The following is a 26,850-nucleotide window of genomic DNA, read 5'->3' as shown; positions in this document are numbered from 1 at the left end:
TTGGGAGTGTGGATGAAGGTTGAGTATGTTTGAGGAAATGTTATGTTTTAAAAGAAAGAATACATGATAGTTTATGGTCTGACCTTATCAGATTAGTACACTTTATGTTGTCTGGATAAAATTTAGACCGATGTTCTTGGCTTGTATGTTTTTTTGTAGTGCTTTTATGCATGACTTTATCCTTTTGTTTTTGTTTTTGGGCCACACCGGTGACTGATGTTCAGGGCTTACTCCTGGCTGTGCGCTCAGAAATTGCTCTTGGCTCGGGGGATCATATGGGATGTTGGGGATCGAACCCAGCTCCATCCGGGATCAGCTGCATGCAAGGCAAATGCCCTATGACTGTGCTATTGCTCTGACCCCATGCTTTTATCTTTTTTTATTACAAAAATAGCTGCTGGGACATAGCTCAAAGGGCTGGATCTCCTGCTTTGCATAGCTTAGACCTTGTAACTGCAGTCTCCTGAGGACTGTTGGTTGAGTCCCTTCCAGACATTCACAAAATGATTTAGAGTCTCATGATGCATGAGTACCCACCATCACTCTTGATAAACTTCATGATTAAAATATCCAAAAGCTGGGGCCAGAGAGAAGCATGGAGGTAGGGTGTTTGCCTTGCATGCAAGGATGGTGGTTCAAATTATGGCATCCCATATGGTCCCCTGAGCCTGCCAGGAATGATTTCTGAGCATAGAGCCAGGAGTAGCCCCTGAGTGCTGCTGGGTGTGACCCAAAATCAATATATATATATATATATTGATCAATATATCTATACACACAGTTATATATATATATATGTTGAAAACTTCTGTCAGAAAATTTCTTGGTATATGTCACTTCTAGAGCTGTCGCACTCATAACAATTCTGTGATCTGAATTAATTTTGGGGGGAGAGGCAATTATTGGTCTATAGCTGAATGTTGTACAGTTCACATTGGCAGTATCGGGCCTGCTGGAAAATTATGAATACATTTTTAATATAAACTACTGTTTGGAACGTGTGTGATTTACGTGATTCGAGACCACCCTGTGTTTTGCTGGTGCTCAAGGGTCACTCCTGTTCTGTACTCAGGAATCACTCCTGGCAGTAGTTGGGGAACCCTATAAGATGCCTGAGATCAAACCCAGGTCACTGTGTGAAGGCAAGTGCTCTACCCACTGTGTTATCTCTTTGGCCCCTGTGAGTCGAATAAGGTTCTCTGACGTAGTCTTGGTGGTCCTGAATATTGAACTTTTACAGAACTTCTAGATGATTTGCAGCTGGGCTCGAGAATAATGGATTGTGCTATTACATCCTGCTATAATTCATACTTGCATTATCACATTTTAAAAAGAAATATGACTTTTTAATATAAAAAAGCCCCTAAGACTATTTACCACCATTCACTATTACTTAGTTTCAATTTGCAATTGGATGATATTCTGATTACAATAAAGTGAATACTTTTTCTTGACCTTTGCTGAACCATTAAGCCAAATACTGAAAAGATTGAGTCTATATGTTAAGAATAAGTTAGGGGGCCGGCAAGGTGGCACTAGAGGTAAGGTGTCTGCCTTGCAAGCGCTAGCCAAGGAAGGACGATGGTTCAATCCCCCCGTGTCCCAGATGGTCCCCCCAAGCCAGGGGCAATTTCTGAGCATTTAGCCAGGAGTAACCCCTGAGCATCAAACGGGTGTGGGCCAAAAAACCAAAAAAAAAAAAAAAAAAAAAAGAATAAGTTAGGACAAAGGAAAAAATATGGGTTGGCTTTACATAGAAAACTTGTTTTTATCCACTTATTCCAGTATAATATAGCACATATATATTATATATAATATATATGTATATGAAAAACTGCCAACATCACTGTTAAATTTCCAGGACAGTCTTAATATAAGTTCCATAAATTCTTTTTGTTTTTGGTCCATGTTTTTTGCTTTTGTTTTGTCCCTGAAGTCTTTTTGTCCCTAAAGCTCTGGCAGTACTTAGGGATTATTCCTGACTTTGTATTTAGGGGACCTCTGGGGTGCCAGGGATTCAACCCAGCTCACCTACATGCAAGGCAAAATGCTGTACTATTTGTACTATTTCTCTGGCCCCTGAGTTTTATAAGCTAATTAAAATATTAGGATGTAACAACTTTGCTCACTTTGGGTTAGGAAGATCATGGATAGAGATGACCGTTTCTTCTCAGAGGTTTTGCAAAGGAACTTTAATTAATATGTTGGGCTTTTGTATATATTTCTGATATGGTTCTTTTAAAATTAGTTTGCTACCAAATTATCTATTTGGAAAGTAAAGTCAGAAGAAGCTTAGGCTGTTCAAAATACAGACATCTTAGAGAATGGGTTATAACATGGTTATAACATGACATGTAGCATTTTATTTTGTGAACAAGAAAGGAAGGAAGGAAGGAAGAAAGGAAAAAGGAAGCTGTTTATATATGTATTCTATGTGTGCACGTGGTATAAAGTTAAATTCAAATAGAAAAAAATCTAGATTACCTCTTAGGCATAATGAGTGAAACATAAATTCAGAATTTAAAATAACTAGATTTCACTAGCAATTAGTAAAGTTTTCTCTAATTCACAGAATATAAATATACCATGGCATGAGTCATCCTTCTGATATAGGAAACAACTCTATCTAGCTTTATTTATGTTCAGAATAACCAGTGCTATTAGATATTCCCCCAAACAAAAGTAAACCAAAACACCCAAATAAATAAAGCAGTCAAAACCTAACAAAACAAAACCAAGGAATCTCCCAACTCTCCAGCTACATTTTTCTTTTTTGATTTCTAATATATATTTGTAAGATTTTTTTTTTTTTGGTTTTTGGGTCACACCCGGCGGTGCTCAAGGGTTACTCCTGGCTGTCTGCTCAGAAATAGCTCCTGGCAGGCACAGGGGACCATATGGGACACCGGGATTTGAACCAACCACCTTTGGTTCTGGATTGGCTGCTTGCAAGGCAAACACCACTGTGCTATCTCTCCGGGCCCAAGATTTTCGTTTGTAATACTGACAATGACAGAGATCATGCCTACATCATTCCTCTGCCACACTCACCACTAAATTGCCTTCTTTTCTCCACCAGCACCTTAAGGACTCCTTTGAACCAATGCCCCAGGAGTCCCCCCACCCCTGTCCTCTCCTTTCTCCCCAAACTCAGTTCTGTACATAGTCTTTGGTCAGCTGTTGCTCCTTGCTATGTCTCTATCTATTTTTTGTTTACTAGTTACTACTTGCACTTCTAAGGGCTGACTCAGTGACTGCACACAGTGATTCCCACCAGGAATCACTCCTGGTGGGCTTGGAAGACCATACGGGATGCTGGTGATGGAACCCAAGTCAGCTGCCTGCAAGACAAGGGCCCTGCCTGCAGTGAGGTGGTATTTTGTGATCTGCATTTCCCTCCTATAGAGAGCACACACATAGAGCATACATATTTTCTTCATATAGAGGACATTTGCATCTATCTGTTGACTCTGTGTCTTCTTTAAGAAAGTGGCTGTTCAGGGCCCGAGAGGTGGTGCTAGAGGGAAGGTGTCTGCCTTGCAAGCGCTAGCCTAGGATGGACTGCAATTCGATCCCCAAGTGTCCCCAAGTGTCAGCTTGGTCCCCCCAAGCCAGGGGCGATTTCTGAGCCCTTAGCCAGGAGTAACCCCTGAGTGTCAAACAGGTGTGGTCCCCCAAAAAGCAAAAATAAAAATAAGTGTCTTTTCATCTCTTTGCCCTAGTTATTTGGGGGGCCACGTTTGAATGTGCTCCTGGGTTACTCCTGGCTCTGCACTCAGAATCACTTCTGGAGGGCTTGGTGAACCACATGGAAGGGACGCCAGGGATCAGTCCTAGATCCACTGTGTGCAAGGCAAGCGCCTTATCCTCCGTGCTATCTCTGCCATCCCTCTTTGCCCCGTTTGTTGTTGTTGTTTAAACAAGTACTTTATATGTACTGTGGATATTAACACTTTGTCAGATTAGTGTTGGGCAAATATTTTCTTCCAGACAGTGGAATATCTTCTTATTCTATTCCCCTTTCATTTGTAGTACAGGTTTTCTTTCTCTCTCTTTCTCTTTCTTTGTTCGTTTTTAATTTTTTTCATTTCTTTCTCCCCTTCTCTTTCTTTTTCTTCTTTTTTATCTTTCTTCCTCTTTGTTTTTCTTTCTTTCCCTCTTCCTTCTTTATTTCTTTCATTCTTTTTCTTTTTCCTTTTTTCTTTCTTCTTTCTTTCATTCTTTTTTTACTTCCTTCCTTCCTTCTTTCTTCCTTTTTCCTTCTGGTTTTCTTTCTTCCCTTTTTCTTTCTTATTTTTTTCATTCTTTTTCTCTTTTTCTTTCTTCTTTCTTTCTTTTTCTTTCTTTTTTCTTTTTTCTTTCTTTTCTTCTTTCTTTCTATTTTTCTTTCTATTCTTCCTTCCTTCCTTCCTTCCTTCCTTCCTTCCTTCCTTCCTTCCTTCCTTCCTTCCTTCCTTCCTTCCTTCCTTCCTTCCTTCCTTCCTTCCTTCCTTCCTTCCTTCCTTCCTTCCTTCCTTTCTTTCTTTCTTTTTCTTTCTTTCTTAGCCACACTTTGTGATGCTCAGGGGTTACTCCTGGCTCAACAGTCACAAATTACTCATGGTGGTGCCCGATAAATATATGGAATGCTTGAGATTGAACCCAGGTTGACCATATGCAAGTACAATTTTCTTAGCTAGATGTAGTTTCATTTGTTTTTCTTTGCATACATTTACTTAGCCAAGGCATTGAGTTTTTGAATATACTTCTAGATTCAATATCATGGAGGGTTTTGCTTGTGTTTTCCTCAATATAAATATATGAATTCTGTTCTGATATTGAGATAGTTTGTTTTGAATTAACTTTTCACATGGTGCCAAATAAGGTCTGACTTTCTTTTATTATTTTAATTGTTAGTTTTTTGGACTCCACACCCAGTGTGGATGCTGAAGGGTTACTCCTGGCTCTCAGCTCAGGGATTACACCTGGCAGGCTTAGGAGACCATATGGGATTCAGGGGTCAAAACCCACATCAGCTTTTGCAAGGCAATTGTCTTATCCACTGGACTATCACTCTAGCCCCTGAGTTCATTTTATTTTATTTAAAAATATTTTTGCCACAACTGTGGTGTTCAAGGCTAACTCCTGGGTCTGTGCTAAGAAATCACTCCTAGCTGGCCTCAGGGAAATTTTATAGTGTCAGAAATCAAACCCGAGTCTACACTATGTAAAGCTCCATTTCTTGAGTTCCTATTTTAATCATGAGTGACCAGTTTTCCTAACATTATTTGAAGAGACTTTCTTTACTTTATCCAATGTTCTTTGTATGTCTTCTCTCCTCTTTTGAAAGTGCTCTTCTTTGAGTTGGTTGAATTAGTCTATAGATTGCTTAATTTCACAGGCTAGCTAGCACCTCCTTGATCTCTGTTGCTACAGCATTAAGTGTTGATTTTAGGTCCTCATCTACGAGACTCAGGCATTTTGAATGGCTTGAAGATTTGCCTAGGTTTTTCTCCCTATCCCCAGTGCCATGTCTGTAGTTTCTCCATTGTTTGTTTTGCATTTTGTGGGTGAGTATAATAGAGTTTCAGGTTCCTTGTTACTGTATTGGGAGGGCAGACAGACCAGATGTCCCATTGGGCCCAGGATGAGCCTAGACTTTAGTGAATGTGCTTGGTATGTGACCTTCTCGTAAATTCTTCAGACTTTGCCTACTGAACTTGTTTTTAAATTTGCATTCTCTCTATTAGTTTTATTTATATTTTTTTCAGTGTAGTTTTATTTGAGCCTTTTTTTAAACTGAAGACTTGAAGAGTTCTGAGTTACTATCTTTGAATTGCTCCAGATTCTTTTGGAGGGTGGATTTTTGGCACACACCCAGTAGCACTCAGGGGTTACTCTTGGCTCTGCACCCAGAAATCGCACCGGGCAGGCTGGGGGGCCGACCGGATGGGATGCTGGAAATCGAACTGTGGTCCATCCTGTGTTGGCCACGAGCAAGGCAAACGCCCTACTGCTGTGCTATCACTCCAGCCCCCGTCTCCAGATTCTTGCTATCCAGCATCTCTGTTCTTATGTTAGCACTTCCTGGGCATAGTACAAGGACTTTTGGACATTAACTGAAGCAGCTTGCTGTCACAGGGCCAGGAAGCTCTAGCTCAAAGGGCTAGTATGTATTCTTTGCATGCCAGACACTTGGTTTGATCTCTGGTACCACAAACATTTTGGGAGCAATCTCTGAATCCCACAGTTATGGCACCAAACCAAACCAAAAACAAGAACAAAATTAAAAAAAAGACACAATACAAAACAAGTTTTCATGGGGGCTGGCAAGATAGTAGAGAAGTTAAATTACTTTGTATGCAACTAATTTGTTTTGGTCCTCAAAACTGCATATGAATCCTGAGCGTCTTAGTCCCAGGAGAGATTCTAGAATATAGAACCAGGAGCAAATCTAGTGGAGCTCCCCTGCTGCCAAATTGCGCCAATGAAACTCCCGATTGAAATAATGCAGGCAAAATGACTTTTCATATTTATTTGTTTTGGTATTTCTGGGACTTGAACCCAGAACCTCACAGATGCAAGGCAAGGGCTGTGCTGAGGAGCCATATCCCCAGCCAACCAAAGTGATGATTTTTGGGAAGAAACTGGATGATAGGATCTGACAGGCGAGGCAGGATGGCACTGTCACTTGAGCACACAGAATCAGTAGTTTTACTTTTACAATTCAAACATCCAAATCCTTTTCTGTTTTTTACTGCATGGAGCAGGGCTCAGAAGCTCCTTCTCATCCAGTGAGTGCTCTCTGGTCATTCCTAGTGGCATCAGAGGGCCATGCAGTGCTGAAATCGAACCAGGTCTTCTTGCATGAAAGCATGTGCACTGGGACTTTGAACTACTTTTCTCACTCTCTGACTTGGACTTCTTAAAGATATTACTGGAAAGATTGCCTATAGTTCCTGTTGTATATTATTCCTTCTTTGCCCCAAGCCATTCATCACTTTACAAAATCCAGTCTATCCTCTCACCCCCTCAACCCTGATCTGTTATTTAACAGGTTTCCTTATTTAACCTTTTTACCCTCGGTTTTTAACTCCTCAGAAACTGGGACCTTCTCCCTGCCCCAGTAAGCTGCCATCTGGCTCCCAAAGTGAAAAGACTCGCACTCCCATCTCTTGCCCTGGCAAGAAACTGCAACAGCTTCTGCTGACACATTCCCTGCTGCCCTTTCTCTCTGTCCTCCCCTCACTGTGGTCTGTTGCAGGTCCCAGATTCTGCTCCAGAGGGAGCCTCAGCTCGAGGACACTACCTGATCCCCGACTGCTATGAACCATTTCTCAGTCTCCACAAGACCATGGTACTGGATGAAAATGTCCCCTGGATTTTATCCCCCTCAGGCTATCTCAAAAGACTTCAAGAGGGGGTATTTATTCCTTCTGTGTATGTTTCTGTAGACACATTTCTTTAATAGTTAGAACTCTTAGTGTTTATCTCTATATGTAGATATAAATCTATTTAGTAGAAATGTCTTTTTCAATAACATATAATGATACTTTTTATTAATATCTTTAAATACCATGATTACAAAGATGATTGTAGTTGGGTTTCAGCATGTAAAGGACACCCCCCTTCACCAGTGCAACATTCCCATCACCAATGTCCCGATTCTCCCTCCTCTTAGTAGAAATTTCTAGCTGAAAAGTCTTGCTTAGAACATGATCTCGGGCCAAAACCATGCCATAGAGACTGTATACCTTTATTATTATTATTATTATTATTATTATTATTATTATTATTATTATTATGGTTTTTGGGCCACAATCAGTGCTTGGTTTACTACTGGCTCTGTGCTCAGAAATCAGTCCTAGTTTGGGGGACCATATGGGATGCCAGAGATCTAACCAGCATCTATCCTGGGTCAGCTACGTGCTATCACTCCAGCCTCAAATGCAACAGTAATGTAATGAGGCTTTTTTTTTTGAAAGGCACACTAAAATGGGGACATTTTATGTATTGGAAAAAGTTTCTACCTACTAGGGATAAGAACCCATAAATTTTATAGTGCACAGGTGCCTTCAACCCTGTACATTAGACATGGGAATTTGAATTAGACCTCAATCAATTGAACATTGACCATCCACTCCAAATTCTGGATCCCAGCATTAGGAATCAAACTCCCCTGGGGGAAACCCTAATACCACTCTGGCACCAACTTGCTCAAGGTTATGACACCCTGATGACGAGGAAACAGCAACAACTTGATCTAAGGACAGGTTTCCCTACTTCAACACCTAAATGTGGGGGGAAATTAGAAGATGATCCATTGTATGATCTGTGCAAAAAATCAAGATCTCTAATTACAGAGGACTGACTGTGGCAACCACAATGAGCAGAACTTTTCCTGGGACCATAAAGAAAGACTTTACCCTAGGCTATCTCCTAGGATCTGTGCAAAAACCAAGATCTCTAACTACAGAAGACAGACTTTGGCCACCACAACTGAACAGAACTTCTCCTGAGACTATAAGGAAAGACCTGGGGGCTGGACAACCAACACACTCGGAGCCTGTAGTCACTCTTATGACAGTAAGCTTCATGGGTGGAGACACCCTGTATCTCTTAGGCTAAGGAAATTTTATTTCTAATTACCCCAACATTTACTGTGCCTAGGCAAAAAACAAACAAAACAAAACAAACAAATTTACCCCTGTTTCTTTCTCTTTTTTTGTTTGTTTTAATTTTATATCTTCTAACTAGTTGCTCGTGCTTTTTCATAGAAACTTAGAACTTGAAGCTTTTTGATCTACCTCATATTTCTATATCTTTCTACAAATTGAGGAAAGAAAAGAAAATGGATAGGACCCAAAAGTTAAGTGGTCTCAGGAGCATTGAGGGAAAAAAAAGTCAGACCTATGCGGGGTCCTGTAAGCCCCCCGGGGGGGCCCGGCCAGCGGGAATCGGCTGGGAGGCTCTCGGACGACCGCACCTTTATTTGGCTGGGTCAGAAGAATAACCACACCTGTAAAAAATCTGAGAGAGTTTAGTAATAATGACCTCAGGCGATATAACCGGTCTAAGGTGGTCTTTACTGGGGTCCAGCATCTCTTAAATAGAGGAGGAGAAAGGGGCAGGTAAAAAGACGGTGTCAATCATACATTTTGGCGCGAAAGCCATGAGACAAAGGCAGTAAATCGTCTTCCAGAGGGGAGGGAGAAGGAGTGACAATTTTACAATCATTCCCAAGTCAGCAGCTTTCAAGGGATTGCCCTATGACCCTAAAATAGGGTCTGCAGCTCACTATCCGGAACTTTCAGCAGTTTTTATAGTGGGGCAAGCTTTGTTGCATTTAGCTAATAACTCAGGAATGTAAGTTAAGGGGAGACTTGGCTCCATGGTATCAGGCAGTGTCTTCCTCCCCTAGGCTGAGAAGTTACTTATTACTTGAAGGTTGCTTTCCTGTTGGTATATGGGCTTATAGCAAACAGCACTTAGCACTGAAAAAATGGCAGGGAGTTTTGCAAAAGTAGCCACTGAGTCAGTCACGGTAGCCAACATCTCCCCCTTTCTTCTTTAATAGAAGAAGGGAAGTCGTGAGTGGGTGGAAGAGCCTGTCTTAGGCCACAGGGTTTGACCAGGTTGGACATAGCAATAAGCCGCGAATTAAAAGTGGCTATAGGCAGAGTGGGAGCAGCGCTAGGTTCGAATAGTTTGCCATAGCCGTTTGAAGCTATATCCTAGCTGGGACCCTGCTAATCCCGTCATAGGTGTCTCCACAGCCGAGAGCACAAGGACTGGAGCGATTTCCGTTTGTTAGCAATGCGCTCAATCTCCTGGAAACTTAAAGGCTGGAAGGGCGGCTCAGTGTTGATAGCCAAGTTTGCACAGGAGTCACGTATAGAGAGCTGTTGGAAGTGAACCTGAACAGAGTTTTCTGCAACCTCGCTTGCCTGATGTTTAACAAAGGCAGTGTGTTTGCGAAAAGCCCATGGGCCAAAGGAAAGGAGCATCATAAGGCTGAGAAAAGGACCCAAAATAGAGGGCAAAAATGTAGTGAGCCAAGGGGAGGAGGAAAACCAGGTCTGGTACCAGTATGGTTCTAGGTTAAAACGTTTCTGAAATTCCTGTATTTCATTACCAATACGCTGAACACTATCTCTTACTAACCCAGTTTTGTCTTTGAATACACAACATTGTTCCTTGAGGGCTACACAGATTCCCCCTTCCTAAAAAAAAAGGAAACCAAATTAAACCACAGTGGTTTAGCTGCACTATTTTTGCTAGGGATACAACAGTGTGCTTTAAGTAGTGTAAACTTATTGTAAGTTTGAAACATTTGTAACAACAGTTATACTTAAGGCAGTAACAGATTTTAGAGTATGAACCAATGAATAAATTATTGTGCTTACACCGGTAGCACCCAGGCCTATGAATAAGGCTAGGGTGAGAGCAGTGATTGGTTTGACAGGTAAGTTAGGCATTAAAACAATGAAAACACAGTAGTTTTTAGACTGAAGAAACAAATGTGAAACAATGTCGGGAGATAAACCAGTGAAACAGGCAAAAAACGTTAAATTGGGGGCAATTATGAACTGAAAGGAGAAATCAACGACAAGAATTTGATTACAATTTTCAATAGGGGAAATTATATTGGTTACCAAAAGGCAAAGTTCAAGTTTTACCACTAGTTTTAAAGTTATGCCATGGTTGTTGAGGCTTCATACCGCATAGCAGAAGGTTGGTATCGTTGGTGAAGTGAGGCAGTTTGAACGGTGGGATGGGTGAGTAGCAGGTACTGGAGGAGGCTTTGACCATGACGACGATGAGCAGCAAAGGGAGAAGGGAAGGAACCAGAGGTGTTGTCATCGTCTTGCAAGGGAGAGTCAAGTGCAGCAAACAAATTAATGAAGCCTTGGTTCGAAGGGGGTGGTTGGTGGCAGCCAGGCAGAGTACCAAATTCAGCATTGTTAAAGGTGGAGTCAGTTAGAAACAGGTCCGCAGGAATGGCAGCTAGCAGGAGAGGTGGCAGGCTTTTTTGAAGTGAATGAAGAGAGGACTGCAAGAGGCTAAGGAAACTGCTTGGCAGGAGGCAAAATGGTTATTTTTGAATGCCACGGGAATGCCTCCTGACTACTGTTAGACTTAGCACAAAAAAATTTTTTTTTGTTTATAAGTAACAATTGCCAATGGTTCAAAAACTTTTAAACTGAACCTAAATGATTTTTGTTAAACTTATTAGTTATTATATAAAAGCTAGATGCTTCTTTTTCTAGCCACATTTGGCCTTATACTTTTGGCCTTAACTTACACATAGTAGAAAGTTGGGGATTGCAAAGTTCAGAAATTCTCCAGGAAAAAGTTATTCCTGATGGCCATTTGAGAATTTTGGGGTTTACCATCCCCTACTTTATATGCCATGCTGATAGGACAAAGCTAGCTTAGCACAGGATTTTTAGCAGGATTTCACAGTTTGTTAGATGACCAGACTAAGCCAGGTTAAAAAATAATTAATTGAAAATTTAAAAAATGGATAAGGCTTTAAAAATTGTATTTATCATGAAATGCAAAAATAACAAATAAACAGACAAGACAAAAACAACATGAAACACAACATGGTGGCCACTTTCACTCATAACACGCACACATGAACAAAAGGATTGAATGAAAACTTGCATTAGAAAAATTGACAAGCGCTTTTAAATATTTAGCCGGCATGTTTGTAAAAAAAAATTCTTTTAATGTAGCTGGAGTGGAACTTTGCTGAAAATAAATTTTAAGGTTTAGTTTTTAACACAAAATATTTTTAAAACAATTTTAACATGAAGTTGAAAACATGAAGTAAAATGTTAGCAGTTAAAAAAATATTTTTGTTAAGTAAAATGGTTAGTGAGCACTGCAGAAAGAGTTTGTACTTTGAAGCATGATATTATTTGCTGTAAATGAATAGGTTTGTGATAAATTGGTTTCACATTAGAATAGCAAAACGGCTGTAATACAGTGTTAAAATTTTTATGATTGAACACAAGAGCATGAACTATGATTATTAAAGGTATAAAAAACTGAGTTTAAAAAACAAACAACTGTTTTTACTATGAAGACTTTAAGTGAATAATTTGTAAAAAATATTAGGTACCAAATTAACAAGATGTTTAGACATTATAAAATATAGTTAAAGGCATTTGATGCATTTTCACACCTAGAGCTGAAGACCAAAATTATATTTAACATTTGTTAATTTGCTTATAAAATTTAATTATTTTTATAATACTAATTAACAATATTATTTTAAAAAGGGCTAACCACAACATGAACAGAGACAATTTAAGATTAAACTTGGAAAATGCAAAATTATTTCTACTTACCTTTGAGTTTAAAATTAAGCTTGAAATTAAGAAAAAGGACAAAGCTACTTAAGGTTTAAATTTATGAACATTAATTTATGAACAAATTTATTTAATTAGTTATTATATTGTTTTTGTTTTTAAAATGGCTTTTATGCCACTGTTTGAACTATTTAACTGCCTCTAAGGTTCAGACTATTTGGTTTAAGTTTTTCAAATGGCAATGCTATTTTCCTATATTTATTATGCATTTAAAAGAGCTTAGGCTTAGCTTAGAGTTTTGGAATGTTTACACATTATTGTTAAGGAAAGCTGACCAACTTATTTTGCTCACTTGTATTATTTTAGTTGTTAAAAAAAAATTAACTTTCTAAACATGTGCAGTAATTTTTTTTTTTTTTGGTTTTTGGGCCACACCCAGTAACGCTCAGGGGTTACTCCTGGCTATGTGCTCAGAAGTCGCTCCTGGCTTGGGGGGACCATATGGGACGCCGGGGGATCGAACCGCGGTCCGTCCGAGGCTAGCGTAGGCAAGGCAGGCACCTTACCTTTAGCGCCACCGCCCGGCCCCATGTGCAGTAATTTTAACAAAGGAGTTTTGCTCTCTTTCCCAATGCAGAGGTAAGGAAGACACCTGTGTTATATTTACAAACTATTTCTCAAAAACAAAGTTAAAAATGTTACAAAATGTTATTTGACTATTAGATTTGAATAGCAAACATGGAGAGGAAAGAGCAATTAAAAAGATAAAATATAAGAAACATTTAAATGCAGATTAAGGAGCTTAAGCTACTAAAAAATGCCCATGACATGAACCATTTTACAAACTTCATATACTTTTAAGATTAAAAATAATTTTTTAATAGAAATATAAAAGAGTTAAATTTTAATACTCGTGTGTTTGTTTAAGTTTTAAAACACGAAAAGGTTTTTTGTTTACTGATAATTTGTTATTACAAGTAACAGAATTATGACCTTGCTCTAAAATTTTTGAGAGGCATGAACAAAGGGTGTTTATTGCTGTTATTTTCCTGTTGCTTTTTTCTTCCTAGAGAATTTTTATAACCCTGACAGACCTGAATTTAGAAAGTTTTTTAATTTTTAACGTTTTAATAATTACTTCACAACACCCAATGCACTAAGCCTAATTACACATATGCTTTTAGAAAAGGCACACTTATTCCGCATTATTTATTTCACAAACTTCACAATTATTTGAGGCCTTTTATTAGACACAACAAAGGTTTGACAACAATTTTCACTATAAATTACACATGAACAGAGTTACTGAGTTTTTTTTTTTTTTAATTCTACTTCTGCCACTCTCTGCCACATTTAGCAGAGCAATGAAACTTGTAACCACTAAGACATACACAGGCTAATACTATTTCTTTGAACTTAAACCAAATTTTAACAACTTTAAAAGAGAAGTGATATATTTTTTTTCCAAAATTTTTGTTTGCACTTTGACTACACAGAAATTTACTGTTTCAAATACAGCTATAAAATATGCCACATATACACTACCTTTGCATAGATTAAAGCTTATTATAACATTTTTGAACACTTTTAAAACCTCATAATTTTACCAACTGTGGTTTTTATTTTAGAAAAAACATTTTAACTCAGGCATTTCAACTTAGGAGAAAGGAACGTTTGTAACAACAGAGAGACAGCCATAAAAACCTAAGGGAAGGGAGGGCTGCATTTCTACCTTAAGGGATGCGGGGGTGGCTAACTTTAAGGTTGAATAGGATAATTAGGTTTATTTTTAAAATATTTTATAGAGGGGCTCAGGGCTGGCCCAAGCAAAAAGTACTGAGTAAAGGGTGCATTAGGCTTAGAAGTTTTAACAGCAAAGTGTAGATATGGCAAGGTTTTATGGCTTAGCAGCTGATACTTTGTAATTATTCTGCTCACTGAGCTCTTAGAATTATTGTAGGCGCTGCAGCAGTTTCTGTTTTATGGCACTCAGCCTCACTTTTATTAGTTTGTTCCTTTGAATTCTCAAGAGGGGGGGCCTGGCCGTGGAATTCAGTGGGCAGAGGACAGACAACTATAGATTTAGGAGGGGGGGGGAAACGCCTGAAGGGCAGAAACCTGTGAATCAAGAGAAGCAGCCTGTTTTTGAAGGCTTAAGATTTGTTTAAGATTTTTAATTTGGCTAAGTAGTTTCATATCTATAGCTTTAAGAGGGGGAGCGGTGAGAGGAGGGAATCTGCCATGGTTAGGGACTGAGCGTTCTCCGCGGTGGAGGCTGCTGAGCAGGCGGGGGAAGACTTTCTCCATTAGGGAGAAAGACAGGAAAGGTAGTAGCGCTGGTTTTTGAGCCAAGAGCATTATCAAGTTTGTTAGAGAGGTGGGAGACCATGGATGTAATTGTGGTGAGTTGGGAACTCAAGTTAGAAAAAGGGGGGGGGGCAGAAAGCAGCAACAGTTTGTTGCTGTGTGTGTGGGAGCTGCTGTAACACAGACTTTGGAGAGTGACTCTTAGGCACAGAGCTGCTGACAAGCTGGGGTCTGGAAAATGTGCACTGCGCCTTTAAGAGCTTAGAGACCGAGCTTTACAGCACAGGGAAGAGAAAAAAAAGCGGCGGGCTTTTTTAGGATTTTAGCACAGAGATTGCAGCGGCAGAAGTGAAGATGAAGGGTTAAAGGAGGGAGGGAACTGAGAGATTTAAAGTGATAGGGAGCCCCGGAACACTAGATTTCTGGCAAACATCATGAACAAAACATTAAGAAATTACAAATATCTTTTTTGGTAACCTCTATGTCTGTGTTTCAATTCAGACTGTATATATTAAATGAATTTAAGTTCAGTACTCAACATAGCACCCATGGTAGCGAATCCAATGGGTGAAGCCCCAAAACCCAATCAGGGGCAGCGGGGGGAACGACTTGAAAAACTGCAGTTTATATTTGTTAAGGCTGACTCGTTTCTACGCTTACCCTGATGAGGTAGCTCTGTAGTCGTTCGAGTGTGGTGGTGGTCTTCGGGCCCAGCATTGGGCGCCAAAATGCGGGGTCCTGTAAGCCCCCCCGGGGGGGGGGGGCCCGGCCAGCGGGAATCGGCTGGGAGGCTCTCGGACGACCGCACCTTTATTTGGCTGGGTCAGAAGAATAACCACACCTGTAAAAAATCTGAGAGAGGTTAGTAATAATGACCTCAGGCGATATAACCGGTCTAAGGTGGTCTTTATTGGGGTCCAGCATCTCTTATATAGAGGAGGAGAAAGGGGCAGGTAAAAAGACGGTGTCAATCATACATTTTGGCGCGAAAGCCATGAGACAAAGGCAGTAAATCGTCTTCCAGAGGGGAGGGAGAAGGAGTGACAATTTTACAATCATTCCCAAGTCAGCAGCTTTCAAGGGATTGCCCTATGACCCTAAAATAGGGTCTGCAGCTCACTATCCAGAACTTTCAGCAGTTTTTATAGTGGGGCAAGCTTTGTTGCATTTAGCTAATAACTCAGGAATGTAAGTTAAGGGGAGACTTGGCTCCATGGTATCAGGCAGTGTCTTCCTCCCCTAGGCTGAGAAGTTACTTATTACTTGAAGGTTGCTTTCCTGTTGGTATATGGGCTTATAGCAAACAGCACTTAGCACTGAAAAAATGGCAGGGAGTTTTGCAAAAGTAGCCACTGAGTCAGTCACGGTAGCCAACAGACCTAAGTACCCAAGCCAAATTCAATGACAATAGTATCAAGACACCAAAATGAAAACAAGCTAAACACACAATGTACCTGTTAGACTGGTAGTTCAGGGGCCTAAGAATGGCAGTATGGAGTGCATGCTGAGAAAGATGGTGGAGGGAGGTCAACACTGGTGGTGGGAATGGCTCAAATTCACTGTCACAATATGGACGAAATGCAACTATGAAAGACTTGTCATTCATAAAAAAGTTGTCATTCATTCTCAAAAAGTTAAAAAATACCTAATAAGCACACATGAGCATACTTTAAAAATATCATATTCTGGGGCCGGGCGGTGGCGCTCGAGGTAAGGTGCCTGCCTTACCTGCGCTAGCCTAGGAGACGGACCGCGGTTCGATCCCCCGGCGTCCCATATGGTCCCCCAAGCCAGGAGCGACTTCTGAGCGCATAGCCAGGAGTAATCCCTGAGCGTCACCGGGTGTGGCCCAAAAACCAAAAAAAAAAAAAAAAAAAATATCATATTCTATCCATCTCACTTCAGACCTGGCTCAGCAGAAAATTTTCAGTATAGTTCCCACAATATTTTAAAACAGAAAAAGTATGGACAGAGGAAGAGAGAGGGAGGAGGAGAGAAGGAAGGAAGGATGGAGAGAAGGAAGAGAGGGAGGGAGGGAAGGAGGAAGGACGGAGAGAAGAAAGGGAGGGAGAGAGGGAAGGAGGAAGGCAGAGAGGGAGGGAGGGAGGGAGGGAGGGAGGAAGGAGGGAGGGAGGAAGGAAGAAAGGAAGGAAGGAAAGAAAGAAGGAAGGAAGGAAGGGAGGGAGGGAGGAAGGGAGGGAGGGAGGGAGGGAGGAAGGAAGGGAGAGAAGGATGGGAGAGAAGGAAGGGAGAGAAGGAAGGAAGGGAGAGAAGGAAGGAAGGGAGAGAAGGAAGGAAGGGAGAGAAGGAAGGAAGGGAGAGAAGGAAGGAAGGGAGAGAAGGAAGGAAGGCAGAGAAGGAAGAAAGGGAGAGAAGGAAGGAAGGGAGAGAAGGAAGGAAGGGAGAGAAGGAAGGAAGGGAGAGAAGGAAGGAAGGGAGAGAAGGAAGGGAGGGAAGGATGGAGGAAAGGATGGAGGAAAGGGGGGAGGAAAGGGGGGAGGGAAGAATGGAAGGAGAGGGAGGAGGCTGGGAGGGAAAGAAGAAAGGAGGAGGGAGGGAATGAAGGAGGAAGAAAGGAAGAAAGGAAAAAAGGAAGAAAAGAGGGAAGAGGTAGGGAGGTACATAAGGAAGGAAGGGAGGAAGAAAAGAGGAAGGGAAGGTGGGAGGGGGACAGAAGGAAGGGAGGAAGTAAGGAAGGAAGGAAAGAAAGAAGGAGGAAGGAAGAAGGAAGGAAGGAAGGAAGAAGAAAGGAAATAAATAAATAAATTACCAAGCAAGGTGTTTTTGGAGAAAAAAGTGAATTAAAAGTGTCAAAAGGGAGAGACAGAGAGATAGCATGAAGGTAGGGGTTTGACTTGCATGCAGAAGGACAGCGGTTTGAATCCCGGCATCCCATGTGGTCCCCCGAGCCTACCAGGAGCAATTTCTGAGTGCAGAGCCAGGAGTAACGCCTGAGTGCTGCCAGGTGTGACCCAGAAACCAAAAAATAAAAACTCGGGCCCAGAGAGATAGCACAGCGGCATTTGCCTTGCAAGCAGCCGATCCAGGACCAAAGGTGGTTGGTTCGAATCCCGGTGTCCCATAGGGTCCCCCGTGCCTGCCAGGAGCTATTTCTGAGCAGACAGCCAGGAGTAACCCCTGAGCACTGCCGGGTGTGGCCCAAAAACTAAATAAAATAAAATAAAATAAATAAAAACTAGAAAAATTTTATATATTAATATCTTTATTTAATCACTATGATTACAAACATGTTTGTAATGGAGTTTCAGTCATTAAAACACCCTCTCTCACCAAATCAAACTTACCACCACCAATGCCTCCCATCTCCCTCCTCCCCCACACCCTGCCTGAATTCCAGACAGGCACTCTACTTCTCTCACTCATGGGATGCTTCTGGAGCAATTTTTGAGGGCGTTGTTTATGGGCCAATTATAAAATAACTATATAGGGCCCGGAGAGATAGCACAGCGGCGTCTGCCTTGCAAGCAGCCGATCCAGGACCTAAGGTGGTTGGTTTGAATCCCGGTGTCCCATATGGTCCCCCGTGCCTGGCAGGAGCTGTTTCTGAGCAGTCAGTCAGGAGTAACCCCCTGAGCACCGCCGGGTGTGGCCCAAAAACTAAAAACATAAATAAATAAATAAATAGATAGATAGATAGATAGATAAATAACTATATAGTGCAGGTGATAGTTTTACTATAGCGTTAATATTTCCCCAAAGTTCTCTATTTCTTTTCCCAGTTCGTTTGAATCAGTAAACAATTAAAGCAATATTGAAATTTATTGATACAACATGTAGCTAATATTTCTCATATTTGCAGTGATTTTCATTATTAATGACCTCATAATTACCTCAGAGTTCAGTCCTAAGGGAATGAATGTGTGACTGAATGCCTTGTCTCTCATTTACCAGTTCTCAGTTTATTGGTCCAAAACTTTATTACCTCTTGTCTTCATTTCTCAAATGTTATATTTCTCATCCTCAATAGAGATCTGCAAACAAAAGGGGCCACAATGTGATAATACAGTAGTTAGGATGCCGCCTTACGTGCAGCTGATGAGTTCAATCCCAAGCACATCCAGGAGTTAGCCCTGAGTATAGAGTCTGGAGTAAGCCTGAAGCACCATCTGGTGTGACTCAAAAGCTACAACCACCAAAATAGTTAAAATCAAGAAAAGTACTGAGAGATGTATAGTGACACATACATATGGAAGAGAAATCTGTCTAAAGACTCGAAACTCAGACCTTGAGAAAACTTTATTTAAAAGATCAATAAATGAAATCCAAAATGAGCTGAAAGAATGTCATAAAATAAATGAGTGGAAATAAACAGGTACACAAATATTACTCTAAACATTAAGCTAGACTAGAAGAAGCTGATTCTCAGTATCATAAAACAGAGACAGAATGAAGGGGAAAGAGGAAAACCAGAAGAGACCAGTTACATAGAAGAAAAGTGAAATAATAACAAAGTCTCCCTTCCCTTCACTCAATGCAAATGCCCAGGCCCAGATGACTTATTATGGGGTTCAACCAAGCCTTCAAAGATGACCAATTTTCTAAACCTCTGAAATCTTCCAAAATTTAAAAAGTGCTCATCAGGAGACTTTTATCTGACATAAGCAGTATCCTGATTCACAAAGCTGAAAACACTTGTTTTCAATAAAAAGAAAAGAAAACCATAGACCAATATTCCCAATGAACACAGACGTAAAGATCCCTAACAAAATAAGGAAACGGAATACATCCATTCGTTAAGGGGAACTCTCGGGAAGAGGAGCAGGCCCTGCCAAAGCCTAACCTGCTGCACCCATAATCCATAGTCGATGCCATGCCAAGGGTCCAATGGCACCTTTTTGTTGTTGTTGTTGTTTTGGGGTCACACCCAGAGTTATTTTTGGCTCTATGCTCAGAAATCGCTCCTGGCAGGCTCGGGGACCATAAGGGATGCCGGGATTCAGATCAATGTCCTGCATGCAAGGCAATCGCCTTACCTCCATCTATCTCTCCAGTCCCCAATATCACCTTTTTAACACGACCTCTGTAGAGATGCCTAACCAACCAAAACTCCAACGATGCCAGTTTTTGGGTTGAGACCTCCAGGGCTTTGGAGAAAGAGTGGACAGCCTCCCCCATACTTTTCATTCTTTCTGAAACACAGACATAGCCATACCCCACAGCCACAGTCATGTCAGTCACAGAACTTGGGATTCTGTACCACATGGCTGTGACAGATACCTCCCTAGCGAGACACAAATCAGATGTCAAAGTAACATTGATGTCACCTAACGTTAACAAACAAATCCAATAACAGAATGATCAAGAACAAGCTGCTTAGGAAATCTTCAGGCAGCAACTTAATGACCTTATTGCAAGATATCATCATTTTCTTTGCTCTAGTTTTTTTTTTTGATAATTTTATTACCAAAAACAATATAAAGTACATTATTTTGTGCCTACCATGGGGGCAGCTTGGGAGTGGGTGGGAATTGGGGGTTAATGATGTAGAAAATTTTACACTGGTGGTGGGATTGGTGTTGGAACACGGAATGGCAGAAACAAATTATCATGAGCAACGATGTAAACCAAAGTGCTTAAATAAAGTCATAAAATTAAGTCATGAATTAAGCTAAACTAGCCCATCAAAAAAGGGAGCAGTCCTATTTGCCTTTCATAGGACTGGCCCAGGTTTGATCACTAAGATATTCCCAAGCTTTTCCAGGCGTGATCCCTAAGTACAGAGACAGGAGGAAGCTCTGAGTCCAATTAGATATAACTCAGAATAAATAAATATATGAAGTATGCTATAGAATGCAGCAATCCCACTACTAATTATCTGAGGAACAAAAAAAGTCTACTATCTCAAAAATATAGGGACACTATTGTTCTCTCTCCTGTCATATATAATTACCACCTTTCAAACTCTTTTCTACCCCTTCCTGTTACTTCCCCCATTTAACCCTTTTGATCCTCAGTTCTTAACTCCTCACAAAGCAGAACATTCTCTCCCCCTAGCCAGCTGCCAACCAACTCCCAAAGTGAAAAGACAGATTCCCAGCCTGAGAAGAAACCGATACTCTCTGCTATTGATTTGCTCTCAGGGCCCCTTTTCCTCCACCTCCCTTCACTGTGGGCTTTTGCTTGCTACCAGATTCGGTTGCTGAGAAGTCCCCGCTCGAGGACATTTTCTGATATGTGACTGCTGGGAGCCATATTTTTAGACTCCACAGACCGAACCACAGGCTGAAGCTGTGCTCCGGATTTTATTCTCCCCACCCCCCTGAATATTTAAAAAATCTTAAAGGGACATGCCTTGATCGGTATAACCCGTATTGAATATCTTCTTATGCAGCAGCAATTTCCCCTACTTTCGGGATCTGTTTAGTATGGATTTCTAGGAGATAAGTTTCTCTGTTTAGAGATTATGTTACAACCAGTATATGGGATTATTGGACTTGTATATGCACCAGTAATACCTAGTGGCATTGTTCTTTTATGTATAGGCACATTAAAATGTGAAAAGCTTACACATGCAAACAAGCTCTTATCTAATAGAGATAGAAACATGCAAATTTTATACTGAGGTGGGGCCTTGCACCCTGACCACTTGACATAGTGACTCGACTTAGACTTCAGTAGATTGGATATTGACCATTCACCCCTCAACCATGGATACCATCTAGGCCAGGAATAACCATAGTTTTCTATACCATCACCAGCAATCAAACTTCTACGAGGGATAGCCCTGCTATCCTGGCACTGACTTACTCCAAAGAGGGTTCTTATAACACCCTGAGGACTTGGTAATAGCAACAATCTGCTTTTAAGCAGGATTCTCTGCATTGCCACCTGTAGTGAGATGAAACCAGAAGATGCTCCAGGCTGCCCTGACTTCATCATGAGATCTGTACAGAAACCAGGATCTAACTACAGAAACCTGACAGCAACAACTGTGATGGTGAAGAGCTCTTACTGGGACCACAGAATGACTCTAGGGTTGGACAACCTAGTATGCCTGGAGCCTGGAGTTGGTCTTATGCCAGAGGCCAAAGGTTTTTCCTTTCTATTTCTCCCATATTTTGCTGCCTAAGCAAACAACAACTACCACACACACACACACATCTTTTTTATTGCATTTTTGTATCTCTTATCTTTTAAAAAAAAAGCTTACTAAACCTTCTGCTGCTGTATTAATGACTTTATTGGAGATATAATAATTTTCACAAATATGGTTGCTAAAGAAATTATTCTTTCTTTTCTATATTTTATGTTTTTCCATTTTTAATAACTTCACTATCACCTTGAAACAAATATATTATGAACAGTTATGTCAACTATGTGATACATTTCTTTAAATAAATAAAATTAGAGAGAGATACACCTCTATGCTTACTGTAGTACTAATAATAGCCAAGACCTGAAAACAAGTTAAACGCTCAGTGATAGATACCTGGATAAAAATGATGTGAGTGGGGGGGGGGGGCAGAGCACTAACACAGCAGGTACGTGCATTTGCCTTGCACATGGCAAAACTGCATTCAATCCCTGGCATCCCATATGGTACCCCGAGTGCCAGGAGTGATTTCTGGAGCAGAAATCTGGAGCAGAGCCAGGAGTATCCCCCGAGTATTTATTGGTTGTGGCCCCAAAGCACAAACAAACAAATTTGCTCAGACATGTTGGATATGGAGACTCTCAGGTTGATTGAAAATAAACCAGAGGGAGAGAGGTAAACACAGAATTGTCTCACTCATCTGTGGAATTTAAGAAAAATAAAACACAGAATTGTAATAAAATCCAGAGACCATAGAGATGAGGGCTGGCAAGAATAGTCCACGAAAAGAAGCTTATCACGAAGAGTAGTAGGAGCAGGTAGAGAAATACATACACGAAAAGCTGCCATGACAATGATAAAGAAATACAATGTATGTCTCCAAGACAGGCAGAGAGTAGGGAGGAGGGAAATGGGGGACAATGGTGGCAGGAAAGTAGCACTGCTGAAGGCATGTGTACATTTTATGGCTAAAACCCCAATTATGAACATATTTGTAACCATGGTGCTGAAATAAAAAATTATAGATTTAAAAAAGTGATTCTACTTTTGAGTTTAGGAGCGACCCCTGATCTGGTACCCATGATGTACTTTGGGACATTCAATCCAGTATCTGCCACATACAAGGCAAGAATCTTTCCTCATGTATAATTTCTTTGGCTCCTCCATATCTTTTTATAATCAACATTTCATTTAAGTGTTCTGGGGAGTCTGGGGATCGAACCAAGGTTGAGCAAGTGCAAGGCAAGTGCCCTCCCTACTCCACTATTTCTCTGGCCCGAATCCTCATTTGAAAAAAAAAAAACAAAACAGAAACTCAGGAAAATTTATTTGCTAATCGTCACACAAATCTGAAGATGTAGTTTGTTGTAAAGCCAATGTGTATTGTTGAAGAGGCACATAAGGGTCGTATTAAGTGGCTGACCCCCGAATGACCCAAGATCCAAATATGGTCCCGCCACAAGTGATCCCTGAGCAGAGCAGGAGTAAACCCAGAGCAGGTGTGGCCCAAACCCTTCCCTACTGCCAACGGCATCTGGTAATTATCTACAGTTTTGCACCCTTGTACATTATGAGCCACAATGCTTCCTGTCCGCAGCTGTTGATCTAATTCATATAGACTGTTGTGTGTCTGTGTGAGCTCAGTTTGTGGAACCAAGAGGAAACACTGAACACTAAACTGAAAACTAAAACTAAAAACAGAAGAGTTATAAAAGGATTCGTGGGAATCAATGAATTATAATTCGTGATTGTAAATAGCTAATATTTGCAAATACTGTTCTATCCATTATTACAAAACTACATATATGCTCAGATCTCCTTCTCCCTTCTGGGCATTTGTCTATTCCACATTTCCATGCATGCAAAAGGCTTTATGCACTATTCCATAACACCAGTCCTCCAGCCCAGCGCCAGCCAGCCAGCCAGCCAGCCATAAGAAGGTTCTGCCTCTTTAAGTAAGACCCAAATTGTGATTGGCTGGCTGAGTCTATAGTACACCCCCCCAAGACTGTGGAGGGTGGTTGGCAGTTAGAAGAGGCAGTTGGCGCAATCAGATTGAACTGCTTCTACCCCTGCCTAAGGCTTTTCCCCCTGGTTAGTACAGACTTTCAGCTGTATCCTTTTATGTTACATCATATACCTGTCCCTTTTACCATATACGTGGCCCTCAATCTGACCTTACCCTGGTCCCAAACCCATCTCTCTCCTTTCTCCTCTCTCTTTCTCTCTCTCCTCCCTGCTTCTAGATGCTATGAAGTTCCTTTTGCCTAAAATCTTTATAGTGTGATCTCTTAAGAAAATCCATTACAACACCTCACTATTCAATGCTTTGACAATGCTTTTCTTAGCATCACATCTCAGCATCACCAGACACCCTCTTCTCTCTGCTGAAACAGTAGGCGAATTCTTCTGCCAACTCTGTTCTCTTCCATAAGAATCAGCTTGAGTAGCTTCCAGCAGTCTTTCTCTTTTTCCTTAACCGTACAGCAGGCACTCTGCTCTTGAATCTTCACCTGTGCAGTATTTGCACCCCCTTCCCCATTCAGCTCCTATGGGCAGAGTTCGGACTGACTTCTGTGCTTGCCCAGACTGTGGGAGCTTCACTCGAGGCAGGTCAGGCAACCCAAAGGGCTCTGGTAAGAACTTGCACTTGTGCCTGCATTGCACCATTCTGAGGACCGAAGTCTTCTTCACAGTTACCTGTCCAAGCACATGGTCCTCAACATTGGAACAGGGGGAACGCAGCCACTAGGAAGCCATAAAAGCATGTCATGCTCCGAACATGGATCAGGGAGGTTCAGATTCTTCCACGAGCAAATCCTGCCGTGTCATTGTATAGGTGATCAGGTACCTCATTCATCATACTAGGTGTGGTCTGTGGTGTTAGAGTGCGTCTAGGGTCTTGGAGGTTGCCAGTGGAGGTAACTGTGGTGACACCAAAGAAGTGGTGGAAAGTGTGTATTGGGAGGAAGACATTTGTGAGTTCATGATGAAATTCATCCTAGGGCATGCTTTTATTCTTTGGGTTTCCAATTACACATTTTGGAAAGTTCTTTGTTTGCTTAAATATGTCATGTTTCATGTCAGACACAGCCCATTTTTTATTAGAAACAAAGACCAGAATGATCCTTGTCCTGGATTTACCATATACATGTCTAGGAGAAGGCATAGTGGTGGGCTATAGCAGCAATAAACATTTCAATACAAAGTTATGAAGTCCTGCAGTCTGGTGACTCTGCTTTCTGTCTTCCCAGGTGGAGTTTTGGAAAATTACGCCCATTTTCACCAACAAAGCAATCACGACCGATTGCCAGAACGTCACCAAAAACAGAAGCTTCACACAAACTTCCCCATGAGTGAGATGCGTCTCAGCTCCTCCTTTAGTGCTTTGTAAAATATCCAGATGGAATAATATACAGCACAGACCTGACACATTGTTGATGATCACCATGTTCCTCTTTCTTGGTCTTCCATATAAGGCATGTAGGAATAGGTATAATGGAAAGCTCCATGGCAGCAACGAATATCTCAATACAGATGGTCAAGTCTTGCACTCCGGTGCTCACCGCCTCTGGAGTTTGCCAGTCCCAGGTGGAGCTTTGGGAAATCACATGCCGTTTCTTCAGCCCTGCAATGACCACTGCTTGCCAGTATATAACGGATATCATGATCTTCAAACAAGCAAACTCCCCCCAGGGGCTGGATGGGCCCCAGCTCCTCCTTCAAGGATTTGTAAAACACTACGAATGCATAGAGAGCAATGGCCTCTGACACACCGTTGAGGATGGTCAAGTACAGCCAAGCACTGGACACGCTGATGGTTCCATGCTTGTAGACGTGGAGGAACTCGCAGGTGGCAGCGATGACGGAGCTGAAGAGCCTGATGGTGATGTGCTGCAGCACCGCCAGCTTGCATCGGCAGAGCACTCTCTGTCCCGCCTGGTGCGGGGGACACCAGCAGAAGGGGAAGGGAAACCTTTGCTTCCCTTTGGCCTCCAGGATGGCTTCCAGACTCGGGTATTGGGCCTGTACGAAGTTGGCCAAGAGGCCCATGAAGCTGTAGATGACAAAGGCCTCGTAGAACTCGCGGAGGGTCTCCAGGTAGGTGGCGTGGTCGGGCCAGAGCAGACAGCCCCAACTGGCCAGGCTGAAGATGGGCACCATCCAGAGGATCCTGATGATGGGCTTCTGCAGGTCAGGCCTCGACAGGTGCACGATGTGCTGCAGGATGCCCCAGAGGGACACGGGCAAGGTGAACAGCACGCCGATCCCCGCGATAAACCAGGCCTTGGTGTGGATGCTCCAGTTGTGGCGCTGCAGCTGCCAGATGACCACGGGGACGGCCAGGACCAGGGTCAGGAAGTAGAGGGTCAGTATCAATGGCCTAAGCCAGCGCTTCAAATGAAAACGATTGAACTTGCGGGAGCTCGACATAACGGTCTTCCTCCCAGAGAGCACACGCAGTCTCTGAGGCAATCCTCCGGGGACGCCCCAGCCAGTGCTGGGATGCAGGCTGCTCCCTCCCGTCCTGTCCTGGAAGAACTCACAGATCCTAGCCATGACGGTGCTGAAGAGTCTGATGATGATACGTTGCAGCACCCCCAGCTTGCATGCGATGAACAGTCTCTCTCCCCTGGGGCACGGGGGACACCAACAGAAGAGAAATAAAAACCTTCGTTGCTCTCTTACTTACAGGATGGCTTCCAGGCTCGGGCATCGGGCCTTTAAGAAGTTCACCAAGGAGGCTCATGAAGGTGTCAAACACGAAGGCTTTCTAGAAATCTCTGATGGTTTCCAGGTCGCTGGCACAGTCGGGCCAGAGCAGACACCCCAACTGACCAGGCTGTAGATGGGCACCACCCAGAGGATCCTGATGATGGGCTTCTGCAGGTCAGGCGTGGACAAATGCGCTAGGTTATGCAGAATTTCCCAGATGGACAGGGATTCGTGAAGACGACAAAGACACCCCCCCCCCCCAAGATGAACCATGCCTTCTTATGTTGGGGACTTGATACTGCTCCAAGTGGCTTGATGCTGCTGCTGCTGCAGTAACACCTGTGGTCTCCGGGGGGCGCTGCAGGGCAGTAGCATGTGTGGCTGCCTGCATGTGGCCCCCTGCAAAGACCAGGGGACCCCAGGTGGGCCTGTCCCTGGGCGCCTTAGGAGGTGGTGGCCTATATCCAGATGGTC

General features: G+C 42.1%; 1 protein-coding gene across 1 annotated transcript in view; it reads right to left on the bottom strand.

Moving 5' to 3' along the window:
• LOC126025913 (transmembrane protein 184C-like) overlaps positions 1-10,791 on the bottom strand; it is a 36,293-nt gene extending 25,502 nt beyond the window's left edge. Inside the window, exon 1 of the mRNA XM_049785632.1 lies at positions 10,701-10,791. Within this exon, the coding sequence (XP_049641589.1) occupies positions 10,701-10,791 (91 nt within the window). The remainder of the gene's footprint in view (positions 1-10,700) is intronic.
• Positions 10,792-26,850: the final 16,059 nt, after the last annotated feature.

Source organism: Suncus etruscus, chromosome 13, assembly GCF_024139225.1.
Source record: "Suncus etruscus isolate mSunEtr1 chromosome 13, mSunEtr1.pri.cur, whole genome shotgun sequence".
Lineage (NCBI taxonomy): Eukaryota > Metazoa > Chordata > Mammalia > Eulipotyphla > Soricidae > Suncus > Suncus etruscus.
The sequence above is the reverse complement of the archived record's forward strand: the minus strand, read 5'-3'. Positions and strand labels throughout refer to the sequence as shown.